Genomic DNA, 15,501 nt, shown 5'->3' with positions numbered 1-15,501 from the left:
TATTATCAGGCCGGAATTCACTGATCTACAACATCTTCAACGACACGTGGGGCTGCCACTTGCCCACAGCCGTTTTATTAACAAGACAAGAATGAAGTGTGGATTATAGTAGGTAGTGTAGTGATAGGTTCTAAACACTTAAAAACATGAAGCATCATCGTAAAGCTTTTAAAATCATTTTTATTATCACAATCACATTTTGCAGTGGGGTCGATTGTATCGATATACTTTCTTACGATTTCTTTTGCCCCTATGTCTTTAGCAAATTGCCCTATAAATTAAAAAATTAATATTTAAATTCAAACATAAATAATATTTAATATTTCATTGATCGGGTTGAGTGCTAGGTACCTACCCTATATGTTTTATTATGTTAATTTGTACTTGGTACAATTCAATTTGTTTATTATTTTCTACCTTGTAATACGTACGTCCTGTTAGTCTTCGAAATCAACTTCTCCATGATGTGGTTCTCGGAAGACAGCTGCGTCTTTCAACGCGGGAGGAAATGTTGGATACACGTTTTAATATTTTAATTTGATGCGGCGACAAGTCCTACGTCGTAACGTTGCCACCCTGGCGATGTACAGCAGACACAGCTCCGTGTAAACTTTGTCTCTCCGGAAGGGGACCGTACCGCCTCGGTCTAGCCGATGACCGCTGATGCTGCCGCCCCCGCCGCCGTGTCCTTTGTCTTTTACCGTCCGTCTAACGAAGCAGTCTATGTTTTCGTTTGTCATCGCAAAACCGTTGCGCCATCGCCGTATTCCGCCCTTTGGTTTACGCGCATCCGAGCTGTCGCACTCATCGTCGTGCCGCACACGTTCCGTGTCCGCGATTTTATTATTTGTATTTTGTTCCGGCTTTTACGCCAAGCAAATACCTCCTTTCGCTTATTCGTGCTATCGCCCGTCCGAGTTCTCGCAGTGCGACCGAAGCCGTTCGCGACGAGTGCTTCCGTTTGTTCAACGAAGTGCGAACACGGTTGATTGTTGTTCTCGCCGTATTACTATTTAACATAGGAATACAGTCAATCGCATCAACTCGTATATCTTGTGTCCGCGATACAAAGTATAAACCCCCGTGCGCTCGTACGCAATACGTATACGCGGTCGTTGACCCGTGTTGCCCAACCGACGTTCGGTGGAGTGTCACCGTCTGGTCGGTCCCTGCGTGCCGTTCCATCCATGTGCCTGGACAACGACAACAACAACCACCGTCATCACCAACATAAACAGGTCGTACATAAACGTTTTTCCTTTATTTGTTATTTATTTTTATTATTATTATTCTGCTCGTCACCATTGTGGTACGGCATATTATATTTATATTTTACATTTATTTAATCTAGCCGAGCGGGTTGTGATTGTGCTAAACAATTGACTAACACTTGTTATAATTTATTATTTGCGGAACGTCAATAAATCTACTCTAATGTTTTCTATTCCATTAAATATTGTTGTTGACATCTTAGGGATCTCGTACTCAACATCGATCTTGTAGTTAAATACTTTTATTTGAATCAACCTTAATATTATACAGTACACTTTTCCCAACCTACAGGGTTATCGACAATTGACGTAAGTATTCACGTACAGCGGGTTGCGTGTAGGCCGTCGTCGTTGCGCGCGCACACACACACACACACACACACACACACACACACACATACACACGTACACTCGTTACGCCGGCTTCTTGTGCTACCTCTCGCACAATAACATTTATATTAATTAGATGGACCTAATTATATAAATACTTGGGCTGGCTGATAAGTAATGCCTCTTATCTCATAGTTTTTTTAGATGTACGATAAAATTGTCATTTGTCCTCAATATAATAGTTTATGTCGTTGGTTTAGTGTGAACGAAGACTCGATAGTGTAATGTTAATATTTTATTATTTATGAAATCTATAATGACGGCCCCTTCAGATGTGCGGTTCAAACAGCGTGCTGTTATTGAATTTCTAGTTGCAGAAAATGTGAAGACAGTCGATATTCATAGACGTCTGCTTGCGGTTTATTGAAATCAAATTCTCGATGTAAGTTCTGTTCGTCGTTGGGCATTACGGGTTAAAGGTTCTGAAGTCGGAAAAGCCCAAAACCGGCCCCAAAGAAGTTTAAAGTTCAAGCGTCAGCTGGGAAAGTAATGTTGACTGTGTTTTGGGATTCAAAAGGTGTGATCCACACTGAATACTTTGAGAAAGAATCAACAATAAATTCTATACGATACATAGAGACACTAAAAAGGCTGAAAACAAGGATTAAGCGTGTCAGACCAAATTTAACCCAACTTTTGCTTCATCACGACAACGCGAGACCTCATTGCAGCCGTGCCACAATGACAGTAATTGAATCACTGGGATTTCAAGTCATTCCACATCCACCCTATAGCCCGGATTTTGCACCATGTGATTTTTTTCTGTTTCCTAAGCTTAAAGAACATCTCAAGGGTACAAAATTCAATTCTGACGAGAAAGTTAAAGGTGAAGTTAAACGATGGTTCAATGCTCAACCCAAAGAATTTTATTTGAACGGCATTTCTAAATTAGTAAATCGTTGGCAATAATGTATCGCATTAGAAGGTAGTTATGTTGAAAAATAATAGGATGTTAATAAAAATCATTTAATTTACTATACGTGTTTTTTCATTAATTATTCTATGTATAATACTTTAAAAACTACGCGTCAAGAGGCATTACTTATCAGCCCACCCTCGTACATGTACTATGGTCTATTATAATGGTGTATTGGCGTGATCACGTGAAACAATAACTTCAGTATTTAAATTTTATTATTATAATATAACTATATATGTATTATATTAATATATGGTTAACTGGGACGTATACCCACAAAAATCTTGATTGAAGTGATAGGTAGTTCGAATAAGGTATAGGCATGTTTAAATATAATTACGGCTGAACATGAAGGCTAGTTCAGCCTATTATTATTACCAGGTCATCGATAATGTAAAATAATAGTATATTAATATGTTGTATGTATAAATATACCTAGGTATACTAATAGTATAATTCCCGTTAGAACGAGTATCAATAAAACGAAAAATCTCGTTATAACGAAAGTCATAGAAGTCCCCTGCCGAAAAGCAGGGCTTATATAGATTGTATTCGAATTTCCGTTTTATTTATTTACAAAATATATTTACAATCTGAAAAAACAATAAGTAAATTAGATAAAATAGATTACTAGACGTGACAACGAGAGGGAAGGCAGCGTCCAGTGACACTACTTCCAATTTATGAACTTGGGGGGGAGATAAAATGTTATAAAAATATATGCTAATAAATAATATTTAGTGAATCACGCGGCCATTTGCGTTTGAGACGACGGAGGGGGTTGTCTGGTATTGTGCAAGAAGAGAGTTTAGTTATGAGCGGATTAAAGTGCTTAAATGTATTTTTATGGAATTTGTTATAATTACGGGATGCAAGAGAGGATATTGATGGTAAGTTGAGGTCGTGGTGTAGGTTGCGGTTACTGACATATCAGGGAGCATTGGAAAGGACACGTAGAGTTATTGATTGGAACGCTTGAAATTTGATATAAGGTGAGAGTTTTTCATGCTTCCCCACAGTTGAATTCCGTATGTCATTGCGGGACGTAAAATTTGTTTATAAATTAGAATTTTATTAGTGAGAGAGGTTTTGGATCGGAGAAGTGGTCTTAATTTGTGAAGTTTGAGGTTAAGTGAAGTTCTTTTAGCTTTGATGTGATCAGCCAAAGTTAATCTTTGGTCAAAAGCGAGAACTAAGTATTTGATCGATTTGGCCATTGGAATTATTTGTTTATTAATATAAACCGGGGGGATAGTTTTAGGTCTGAGGGTAAAGGCGATATGAGTGGATTTGTTTTCGTTGATTTTGATTTTCCATAAGGTGAACCAATCTTGTAGTTGGATTTGGTGGTCTTGGAGGTCGCTAACAGCGGTGGCTATTTCGGAGTTGGTTGAGATTATGGCTGTGTCGTCGGCTAAGGTAGCTAGAGTGGTGTTAATAGATTGGGGTAAGTCTACTGTATATATATTATAGAGAGTCGGGGATAGGATACTGCCTTGAGGAACGCCTGCTTTTATTGGATGTGGTTCGGGAGTTTCGTCTTCACATCGGGAGAGTGTTTAAAAGAGAGGCTTCAATATTAAAGTATTGGCTACTGATGGGTAATTTTGGGTGTGGTGAAAATCTATTCTCAAGGTCTGATGCAAAAAGGTTTGCTTTGTCAAAGTTAGATGATGCTAGCGAGTTGTAAGGATACCGCAGGGGAGGTATTTAATTTTTTCTTTAGTATACATAAAATTATCATTTAATCGACACTAGTATAGACAATTGGGGGAACGCTATAAATTTAGTGATTGGTTTGATGCATCATTAAGTTACTCCTGTAAATAATAATGACCGATGAAACTCAAAAATATGCATTATTTGATGAGTGCCGAAGCTGGCAATAAAAAAGCATCAATCATAATATCGTCAATGTCATCGGTTACTCATCAACTTACATAGAATCTCAAAATTCAATTAAACGGGTGAGCTCTACAAGAAGGTGGGAAGAAACGGGACGACAACACGCGCAGACCGTAGCACATCTAGCCGAGCAAATTCACGTAACTATATTATTATCTAGTCGGTATATCGCGCATCGTCGACCACTTAAGAGCACGCATTGCACCATCACATTACAGACTCTTGGTACGAAGTCATCGGTATATGTGTATATCTGGCCATGATTAACATGTCGGTATCCGATTCATTGATTAATATACAAAGAACACACCGTCGGGAATCAAGGGCCCGGTAAAAATACATGAAAACTCCGGACGATCAATAAGGAATAATATGAGAAAATACCGCAAACAACACTTATCATCAGCTCTCATAATCACTCGTAAAATCTAACGTACATTAATATCGCCCAATTTGACACCTGAAATGGGATTGTTATAATCAAATTAAATAATTTAAATAGGAAATAAATTATTACAAACAATTATTACCAGAGGTACCATGCGAACCCGATGTTACGGTTGAAATGGAGGCGCAACGGGCGCGCATTCAAAGACATTTTTTAAAACTGAAAGAATAAATTTAATCCAGGAAGCAGTTGGAGGAAAGACAGCAATCTGATCCGGAGGCCGCTGTCTCCGATAGGCTTCGCCATCCCCTCCCCGCCAACCATAAAATGAATATGACCGGCAATATCCCTCCCCTCATCCATTTTTATTACGCACCTGCTGGGCCTTGTCGCCTCGAGTGGGTTAGGCACCCCAATGAATTCAATGCATAGCAATTTATTATTTTATTTATATCATATACTGTACAAAAAAATGAAAATAAAAAAGTATATATTATACGTATAGCACAAGTGTATTAATTTTATGAAAAAAACAAATTTGAAAATAATGATTAGGACACAAATAATTTCATTTCTAAGAACATCGTGATACACTCTGTTTATGGATGTTTGACAATTGATAAAGGAATTATGAACGGTTCGAACTTTTTTAAGTACAACAATAGGTTATGAGCCATCTTCCATTCCATGGCTTAAATCAGTGAAGTAAATAAATATATTCTAGTATTCTTTATATTATTTATACTTTAAACATATTTTTTTATTTTTTATTCTATTTAAAAAATTAATGCAGTTAAACTTTCTCGAAAACTTTTTCAGACGACTCTGAGCTTATATTTTTATATTATCTATAAACAAATAACGATGACAATCATGCTTACATAAGCGATCTAATTTTTTTTACTACTCATTTGAATAAAAAGAAATCGGTTTTTATACAAATGAATATATGTATTTAGCTATAACAAATTAATTGCTATTATGGATCAATTTTATAATAGATGAATTAAGTTTGAATAAGTTTAATGAATTTAATTAATCATTAAAATGATTTAAGTAACAGTAATATTATTTAACTTGGCGCAGTCTTTGATAGGATCTTCACTTAAATAACCACGTAATATCATTGAAAAAGATATAAACTTATCTTGATTATTACAACCACATGTTGCAGCTGGGTCAATTGTATCAATATATCTAATTACTATTCCTTTTGCATGTATGTCTTTCGCAAATTTACCCTATAAATTAAAAAAAAACAATATTGAAATTCCTACATAAAAAATACTCAGTATATTTTATAAAATATTACTTTTTGATACAATGAATCAGCATTATCAGCACACCAATATGTATTATAGTGGTCATTTTCACAATACTGAAATTGTTCATAACATATTTCAAAAATTGTTATAGAAATGTTATTAGAATATTTTTGAAATAAAAGTGCCTACACATAATATACCTAAAATATGTTTAACAAAATCTGTAACATATTTATATTTGTATACACTATACACCTGCTTAATGCATTGATGTTGTATTGATGTAGATCATTAAAACCAACTCCAATAGTGTCGTTTTATAATCAATTTTAAATAACGTTTTAGTAAATGAAACAAAATAATAAATTAGTATTATTTGTATACTTTTTGATATGTCACACAGCAAGAGGGTAGATTTTCAGTCGATGTGTCATTAACAGTTGGAATTATTGTAAATAGAGGATACAATTTATCCTTGGCAATCTTTGATTTGTTCAAAGCTTTTGCAAGTGTCGTCTGAAAAATAAAGTATTTATAAAGCGAAGTTAGGTACCTATCTATAAGTACTTTACCAAGGAATAATTGCTATTATTCAACGGAACAATTCCACCTTTAAACAGATCATTACATGGATTAAACTTGTGAAATCCAATTATATAATAATCCATATGATTATTCAACTTCTCAAAATCAAACCCTATCAAACGAAACGAAAATAATTTTTCCATGTATAAAATTGTTAATTAATAATAAATAAACTTAATCATATGCTATATATTAAACATTTCCTTAAACTACTCACAACCCGTAGCCGTTGCAATGTTAGTATCATCTATCATGTTTTTTGCATTCACATATAATCCAATTTGACGAGAAGTATTTTGTTTTACTATACTTACATATTGTTTTAATTTGTCATCACAATTAATGATTGACTCCTTTGCGCAAAAAATAATAATTTTGTTAGTATCTTTTCATTTTTAAAATCCAAGTATATTCTAGAACAGCATTTTCTAATCTGTGATTTCTAAATTGCTAGGGGTTAACATATATACCAGGTGGACACCATGAACGTAAGTTTAAAATATTATATATTTTTTTTTATATATATGAAAATATTTATATATTTTTGTATTGCACTGGAAAATATACTATAAGATATAAATACACAATAGTGCTTAAATCAAAGATTATCCAGAAATATCAAAAGCACCAATAAGACCGTTGATGCTCTTTTTAAGTACTTTTGTGAAAAATATGTTCTACTTATGTGTTTACCAATAATAAATGTAAAAAAACTATTAAAAATGGTATCAGATTTATATTTATGAACCCAACTACTCGGATTTAATATGTATCCTATTATATACCCAATTTATAATTGAAAAAAAAAAACACCAACCATCGGCTATCACATTGGACTTTTTCAACAAATTATATATTTAAATATTTATTCGTGTCATTAAGCTAATTGAATGTCATAAAAATACGTATAATTAATTTAGAATATTAAGTTATAAAATTATTAAAATAATTTATTATTTATAAATGTTTTTATTTTTATCAAAGGGTCTGTGGCTATTTTTACTGCAATAAATTTATTTTGAAAACGCCGATCTAAAATAAATACTTGGCTGATAGTTTTAAGCTTTGGTTTTAATAGATATTGGAGGTGACAGTTAAACTGGTTCTATTTTATTCGTTGATATACATTTAGATTTCTCCATATTGTGATAAACTAATAAATCGATTAAGATTTTTGAATAAAGCATTTTTTAACAAATCGTGATTTAAAATAAAGCAATGACAATTTATTAATACTTCAAATTGTTAATTAAATTTCATTTTTATTTTACCTATAAAGTTATGTAATTTTTTAAAATCATTCTGTCATTTCAGTACTGACTCCAATAGGTTCTTGTGCCCTTAAGACGCTAAGTAAAAAATGGTTCATTTGTGATTATAAATCTAGTATATCTAATAAAAATAATGTTTGTTTATACAAGTAGTATTTCCTAAACAGTTTGATACTTACCAATTCTAAATTAAATAGAATAAACCCCATTATATTGTAGTTATCTAAAAGGTGTTTTATGTTATTTATTTTGCATGTTGTATTATCTGCATTATCCGTCGAACATTGTGACTTATCATAACGAATATATAAATACAGTGGTCTATCCGTGTTTAAAAGAGCTTTTATATTATCTGTAATTTAAAAAAGAATTATTTTAATTTATATTAAAAATATAATATAGTGGTTTGATCGTAGTAGATTGTTCAGTTATTTAATCATATGATCACTTTCTTTTAATATACCAAAAATAATCTTATAGGGTCATTATTCTTTAAATATTATAAAAGAAATATAATTAAAACAACATATAAACATTGATATATTAACTGATTGGTATATTGATCATGAGTAATTACACCTATTTCTCATTGATCTGATTACAAATTTGTATTTGATTGTGATTATCTCAGCACTTAGCAGCTGAAAATATTAGTAATAAAATGAAATGTATTTTTGCTTAGAAATTGATAAAAATTGAATTAATCAATTTAATGAATAATAAATTGAAATTATATAATAGATGAAATTCAATTTTAACGTTAAAACTATTAAATAAAAAAATCCATAATTAATGATATTCAGGAAATTTTCAATCTTAATTTTTAGTTTTGCAATCTCATTATTATATTATTTTTGTAGCGTAATTTTAAATTTTACCATGTACTGGTAAGCTTTTGATCATTCTTTTAAAATAAATAAATATCCACTAGTCGATTTTGTTTTTTTAAAGTATATAATTGCCACCACTATATTAATGAATCACTGTTTGAAATAGTGATTGTAGTCATTTGGAGAAATTAAGAAATTTAAAAATTAAGAGGAGCGTTGTATTAATTGTAATAATTTACACACATTTCTACTTATAAAAATATTTTAATGGATATTTTAGAACGGGACAAGATCGCGCACTGCACAAGTTTCGTGATCTTGTGCTGTATATTTCCCAAACCAAATTGACAAACATGCGCACCTCGCCACCGTCGTTGCAAATCAGCTTTTTATTCACCTATTTATTTTTTTCACCGTTACCAATTTATTTAATACAAAAACTCAAAATACCTACTACAAGCAAAAAACATTCAGAAAAATACAAAAATAATCCGGAAGCTCAAAAATTATAAGTACAGTATCTAAAACGTCAAAATTCCAAATTCAAGATAACAATGTCAATAGACCAGTAAACAACATAATATTATAAGGGCGTCGGAACACCGCCGGACCACCTTCGCCTCTTTTCTTTCCGTAGCTAGTTAAGTGATCACCGAAAGGTATTTAACGACCTTCACACGGTCATCAACAATACGACCACACAGCTACCGACTAAAGCAGTCACGACAAACCATGGTGCCCTCTTGTGGTTTACATCAAGAAGGGGAAACACCCGGTTGAACGGGGTATATACTATACATGCATATATTAAATACTTGTAATACATGGTAAGGTAGAATATACGATAAAATCATAGTATAGCACCGTTTTGTGCTATCGTTCAACAGATCGCCGAGAAGCCGTACAGCCATCAGGAGCAGTCCAAAGGAGCAGTACGTGCCGTAGAGCCGCCGCCCAGCCACCAACCATATAGAGTTTAGTCGGCAAATAAATCAAACCTGTGAGTTGTCATATTATTCCCTCCCCCCCATATATTATTGTATTAAACGACACTAAGTCGTTATACACAAAAAGAAAATATTGTAAAATAATAAATTTAAAACATGTTATAAAAAATACAAATTAAAAGCTAACGTTATATCAAGCAAATCAAAAAGACTTGAATTTCGTTACAATTTATTTAAAAAAAACCTGAAAAAAAATTGAAAATTTCATATATTTATAAAAATAATTCAAAAATAGAAAAATTATTTTAAAAATTTTAAAATAAATAAAAAAATTTTATAACATAATCATCTACGGTTATTCATTATTAAGTCACATCAAAAAAATTTTGAGCAAAACATTGACTATGCTCGGATTTTAAAATATGCAACTCCTAGTTCATAGTATCCGACTTCGGCTTATAACACAACTTATAATTATACAATATCAATAATAGTTTTAACTTACAATCATCAATTGAACCCAAATCATTTGCAGATTCATCATCAAATAATACTCCAGCATCATAAACAAATGAAGTACAATTTTTTGGTAAAGAAATAGGATCCATGGCTGCTTTTGGACAGTAGTATCCATAGATATCATAACTACCTAAATACGTACATGGTGCTATTCCAAGTTCTGTAAAGTTAAAATTATATTTATTTCATATATTATAAACTATAATAAATATAAATATAAATCTTATTTTTTTCATAAAAATTAGATGTCAAGACTTCTTCGTGGGATAATGGATATTTTAATGAAAGTATAAATGGAGTAGAAATCGTGGAAACCTCTCACTGTGTCTCAATTATCGAAAAATAAATTTTAATCTTATAATAACTGTATGTATACAATTTAAGAATTTTTTTTTAACTATTGATAAAAACTTGTTCTGGTTAAAAATACCAGACAGTTTTTATAAGCATCGAAATTTCAAATTTCAACTAAATTTGTCAAAATCACTTAAGCTCACAAATTTATTTGTAGATAAAAATGTATGGAACGTTCAACCTGTATAGACTATGCTTGAACATTTAAAACAATTCTGCTAAAAATGTGTTTCATCGAAACTCAAATATTTTAAAAATATAAAATCTTGTGATTCGTGTTTGTAGATATTTAATAATAGTATCTTCTAATTTAAAAAAAAATAGATATTTTAACAAAAAATAATCATTTTAATTATTTTGTGGTAATTTAAAAATATTTTATGAGACTTGAAATTATGATAAAGGTGAAATTATTGTAATTCCCATAAGTTAACACGCAATTACGTGTTCAAAATATTTAAACTAATTATTGTGTTATTTTTAATTTGTACGAAAAACATCTAAAATTTTTCTAATCAGAAAATAAATCGTTTTATGTTATAATAATAGTTATAAAAAAATATATATGCAATGGAACCTCAATAACTCGTACCTCTATTAGTCGAATTTTCGATAAATCGAATTTTATTTTCACCCCTAATCGATTCGAGTTATTGAGGTCTCACGGAATATACAATAAAATGTAATTGGTAATATATTAATCCGTATTCACTCTGAAAAAGTTTATCATATATAACGATTTATTCTTTAATTTAAATTTAATATATTATTCATTACTGTGGCTTACTCAATTACGACATTGTACGACTCATAATGTATATGAGAATAATTACCTACAAATCAATGTTTTGAAATTTAAAAAACTTATGAATTTAAAAATCTGTATTTTAAATAAATTCTAAATTGCCAGTATAACACAACCAATTTAATATATTTAATAGGTTCTATATAAAATAATAATTCTCGATATTACAATACACAATTGTAAAATACTAATAGATATAGATGTTTTATGCCTTTTGGATTCTACCTCAACAAATAAATGGTTCTAAAGTAGGATGTATCTTTTAAACACAACAATATAGCATAAAAATACAATTATAACTATTAAGTAATAATAATAATCATAACAACAATAATAATAATAAAAGAAATAAATAAACACAACATTTTGGCCAGCTGGAACAATTTAGCTATGACTAATGATAGATATATAAAGTAATAATATTGTTATTAAATTCGCAAATATGAGTGTATTAATTAACGCCTCTCAGGCCACGAAAATGAAAAAGATATATAAAATGAGATTCGGGCACTTCCAATACTTAATTATTATATAATAATTAAAACCAAATCATGGTAATTAGAGTACTCGAAAAATATAATATTATAATATAACGTGAGAATAACAGCATTAATAACAGCATTCACTCCTGCAACATTATCAGTGGCGAACCCAGGGGGGTGGACCCCGGGTCCGGACCCCCCCCCCCCCCATTGGCTCATGCCATAGTATTTATTTTTATTTTATATATTTAAAGTTACCCAGAAGTTTTCATCAAAATTTATTGATTATATAAATATTTACCATATAATAGTATAATATATACTGATTTTTATAAAAATGTATATACCTTATTGCACATCCTCGTTGTTCTACCTGTTACATCGTGTGAAGCGGAACGAACATTCTCATCACTCAAGAGAATTAAAAATTATTTAAGGAACACTACTTCTGAAAATAGGTTGAATGGTTTGGCTAATCTTAATATTCACCGAGAAGTCCCAGTAACAGTGAAAGAAGTTATAAATATATTATCTGAAGAAAACCGGCGCTTAGATTTTACACTATAGATAATAATAATAAATAATGACTTTACCATAATTAAATTGGCATAATAATAATAACTAATTGAAATACTTTCGTTGTAAATATAAATTTAAAAATGTAATTAATATGTATTGTGTATTAAATAATATAATTGTATTTATCAAGCAATGAAATGTATTTATAATGTATATAGTATATACTCAGGAAGAGAACAGAAAAACAATATATGTATAATAAATAAAAAATATTCCTGGACCCCCCCCCCCTTGAATAAATCCTGGTTGCACCACTGAACATTATAAAATAATATATGATGATTTGAACGAATTTCAAAACTTATTATATGTAAGAACTTTATATGGTTACGTACTTCGGCGTTGGACAATCAAAGCCATAACATATTATTATAATTCACATTATAGTTAAAGATAATAATAATTCATATAAAATATAATTCACAATTACATATTATAATGTTACGTGTTATGTAATGTGCATGAGTGAGATTGGACTGGTCGACGACAGTTAATATGGGACGTTATATATAGATAATATACAAAAGTTATAATATATATTAATAAATAAGAATAAAATAGATAACGCGTTGGTACTAAATAGTAAGTACTTACCTATATAAGTTAATAATTTATTTTATTATTATGTAATATAATATATGCATTTTCAAATATATAATTATGTATTTTGTTTAACAATATATTACCTGCTTTGGCATCACAAGTGTTCCATTCTATTAGAAAAATTAAACTCATAAGTAATATAAAATATTTCATTTTTATTGTTTAGCGAATTATACAATATAATTTAATTTATAGTTATAATTTAAAACACAATTGTTGGTATTTAACTAACGTGATATATTTTATAAATAATGCATATTATAGTCTTATTTGAAATAGTCATAATATGACAATTGTTTACAATTGTACAAATAAATAAATAAACAAAACATACAATAATGCTTACGTAGGTAAAGTTTAATCATATAAAATAAAATATAACAGTCTATTTTCATTGGTAAAATAATCAATTCCCACACCATATAACATAATATACAGTAAGAACTCTTTACAACGAAAAACTCTATATAACGTAAATATTACATTATAATGGTTAGTTTGATTTATAACCTATTATATAATTCTTTTACCCTCTTTATTACAAAAACTCTCTATAACGTAAAAACGTTGGTCCCTTCAAATTCAATATTGAGAGTTTTCATTATATATATTGGGAGTTTACCAATTGCGCTTAAATTGACCTTTTAATATACCAATTGCGCTCTGTCTTTTTGGATAGATAGACCAATTGTGATCAGTTGTTTTCAGGGTTTATAATATTATTCTACGTTACACCTAGTATATAAAAATACTTTTATAGAAATATGTATTTTAAATAGATTTATAGGTACTATTATCAGTTCACCGCGGTCAGCGTAGTAATACACACCGTTGTTAATTGCTCCGCGCCATGCGTACACTATCTAGTGCAATTCGTAACCGATTTTATTCTAACTTAGACCAAAATCTTAAGGAAATAAATCCACGTATTAGCATAAAACTCTAATTCTAATCGACCGTAAGCTGAAACCTATAGGGTAAAATAAGTGTATAAACTAATTAGATCGATAATCTATTAAGCGCTCGGTTCAAACTAATTAGATCAATTAACTGCAAGCGTACTGTTCCAGGCACCGCGCTCGCACGTGACCTTGGTACCGTAGATAACATCGCGGCCCAAGATAATCACGCCTATCAACAAACAGTCCTCCGCAACTAACAGCATACAGAGCGGTTCAAATGCTGAAGCGAATCCATTAAAAATTGTCATAACTAAAAACACACAGAACACTCCATCTGACAGCACAGATTGGATAATCAAAACAGGAAAACGCACGTCTTCTCCAGGTAACTCGCCTACATCTAAAGCAATCCATCTAAAACAACCTTGACAAATTTACATATACCACTCCCAACCGCTATGAAGCACTCAACGCCTTAAGCGAAGAACCAAATAACGAAAATGATGTCGCAAATGTCCAAATGCTAACCGAAAATACCATACAGCCACCAACCCCTCCACCAATTTTTATTATCACTTAAGTCAACTACCAAAATTTCTGTTACCAAATAAAAACTCTGGTTGGCAACGAATAATTCTTATGCAAAACTACAACCAAAAATCTTAAGTTAATACTAAAATCCCCTCATTCTTTCCGTCAAGTAATTAAATTACTAAACGATAAGTTTGTTGAATATTTCACATACCAAGCAAAAGAAGACAAATCTTATCGAGTAGTGTTAAAAAATCTACACCCCATAACGCCCACGGAACTTATTACTCAAGACCTCGAAGATCTTGGATATTCTGTCAGAAACGTTACCAATATAAAGAAGAAAAACGAAAACAGCAATCCACTCCCACTCTTCTACATCGACCTTAACCCAGCGCCAAACAACCCAGAAATATTCAAACTCAAGACGCTATGCCACTCAATAGTCAAGATTGAAGAACCTCACTCCAGGCGCGATCTACCTCAATGTCACAGATGCCAAAACTACGGGCATACGCGTACCTACTGTATTCGTACACCTAGGTGTGTCCGTTGTAGTCAAGCTCACGTCTCCGACATGTGCGAAAAATCAAAGGACACCCCAGCTACTTGCGCTCTATGTGGAAAAGACCACCCAGCAAACTACAGAGGATGTGCGGTACACAAAGAACTCCAAAAGTCCAGAAACACGGTAGCCTCAACCACACACGTGGACGTCAGCAGGAAGGAGACCACTCGACAGCAACTATCCAGATAAGAACAAGCAACACTTGAATTGGGAAAAAATACAAGATAAGCCTCCTAGTAATGCCACCTATTCTCGCTCTTACGCAGCCACATTAAAACCACCTAATCCTAACTCCCAAACACATGAATTCTCCTTTTCCCCTGAACCCCCTCCAGCCACTCTTTTCTCATCCTTTCTTGAACATTTTCAATCACTCATTACACCATT

General features: G+C 31.4%; 1 protein-coding gene across 1 annotated transcript; it reads right to left on the bottom strand.

Annotated features, from left to right (window-relative positions):
- Positions 1 to 299: 299 nt before the first annotated feature.
- On the bottom strand, positions 300 to 13,329 carry LOC132929791 (uncharacterized). The gene is made up of 8 exons (XM_060995357.1): positions 13,197 to 13,329; positions 10,277 to 10,450; positions 8,174 to 8,346; positions 6,941 to 7,076; positions 6,711 to 6,835; positions 6,523 to 6,654; positions 6,186 to 6,251; positions 300 to 6,114 (listed from the first exon to the last, which is right to left on the bottom strand). The coding sequence occupies exons 1-8, from the start codon at positions 13,264 to 13,266 to the stop codon at positions 5,926 to 5,928; spliced, it is 1,065 nt and encodes a 354-aa protein (XP_060851340.1). The 5' UTR covers positions 13,267 to 13,329; the 3' UTR covers positions 300 to 5,925.
- Positions 13,330 to 15,501: the final 2,172 nt, after the last annotated feature.

The sequence above is a fragment of the Rhopalosiphum padi genome, chromosome 4 (assembly GCF_020882245.1).
Source record: "Rhopalosiphum padi isolate XX-2018 chromosome 4, ASM2088224v1, whole genome shotgun sequence".
Lineage (NCBI taxonomy): Eukaryota > Metazoa > Arthropoda > Insecta > Hemiptera > Aphididae > Rhopalosiphum > Rhopalosiphum padi.
The sequence above is the reverse complement of the archived record's forward strand: the minus strand, read 5'-3'. Positions and strand labels throughout refer to the sequence as shown.

Coding starts and splice junctions, on each gene's coding strand:
- LOC132929791 (XM_060995357.1), bottom strand. CDS start 13,266: ATGAAATATTTTATATTACTTATGAGTTTAATTTTTCTAATAGAATGG. Junction 10,451..13,196: donor CACTTGTGATGCCAAAGCAG/GTAATATATTGT, acceptor TTAACTTTACAG/AACTTGGAATAGCACCATGT. Junction 6,655..6,710: donor ATAATAGCAATTATTCCTTG/GTAAAGTACTTA, acceptor TTTATTTTTCAG/ACGACACTTGCAAAAGCTTT.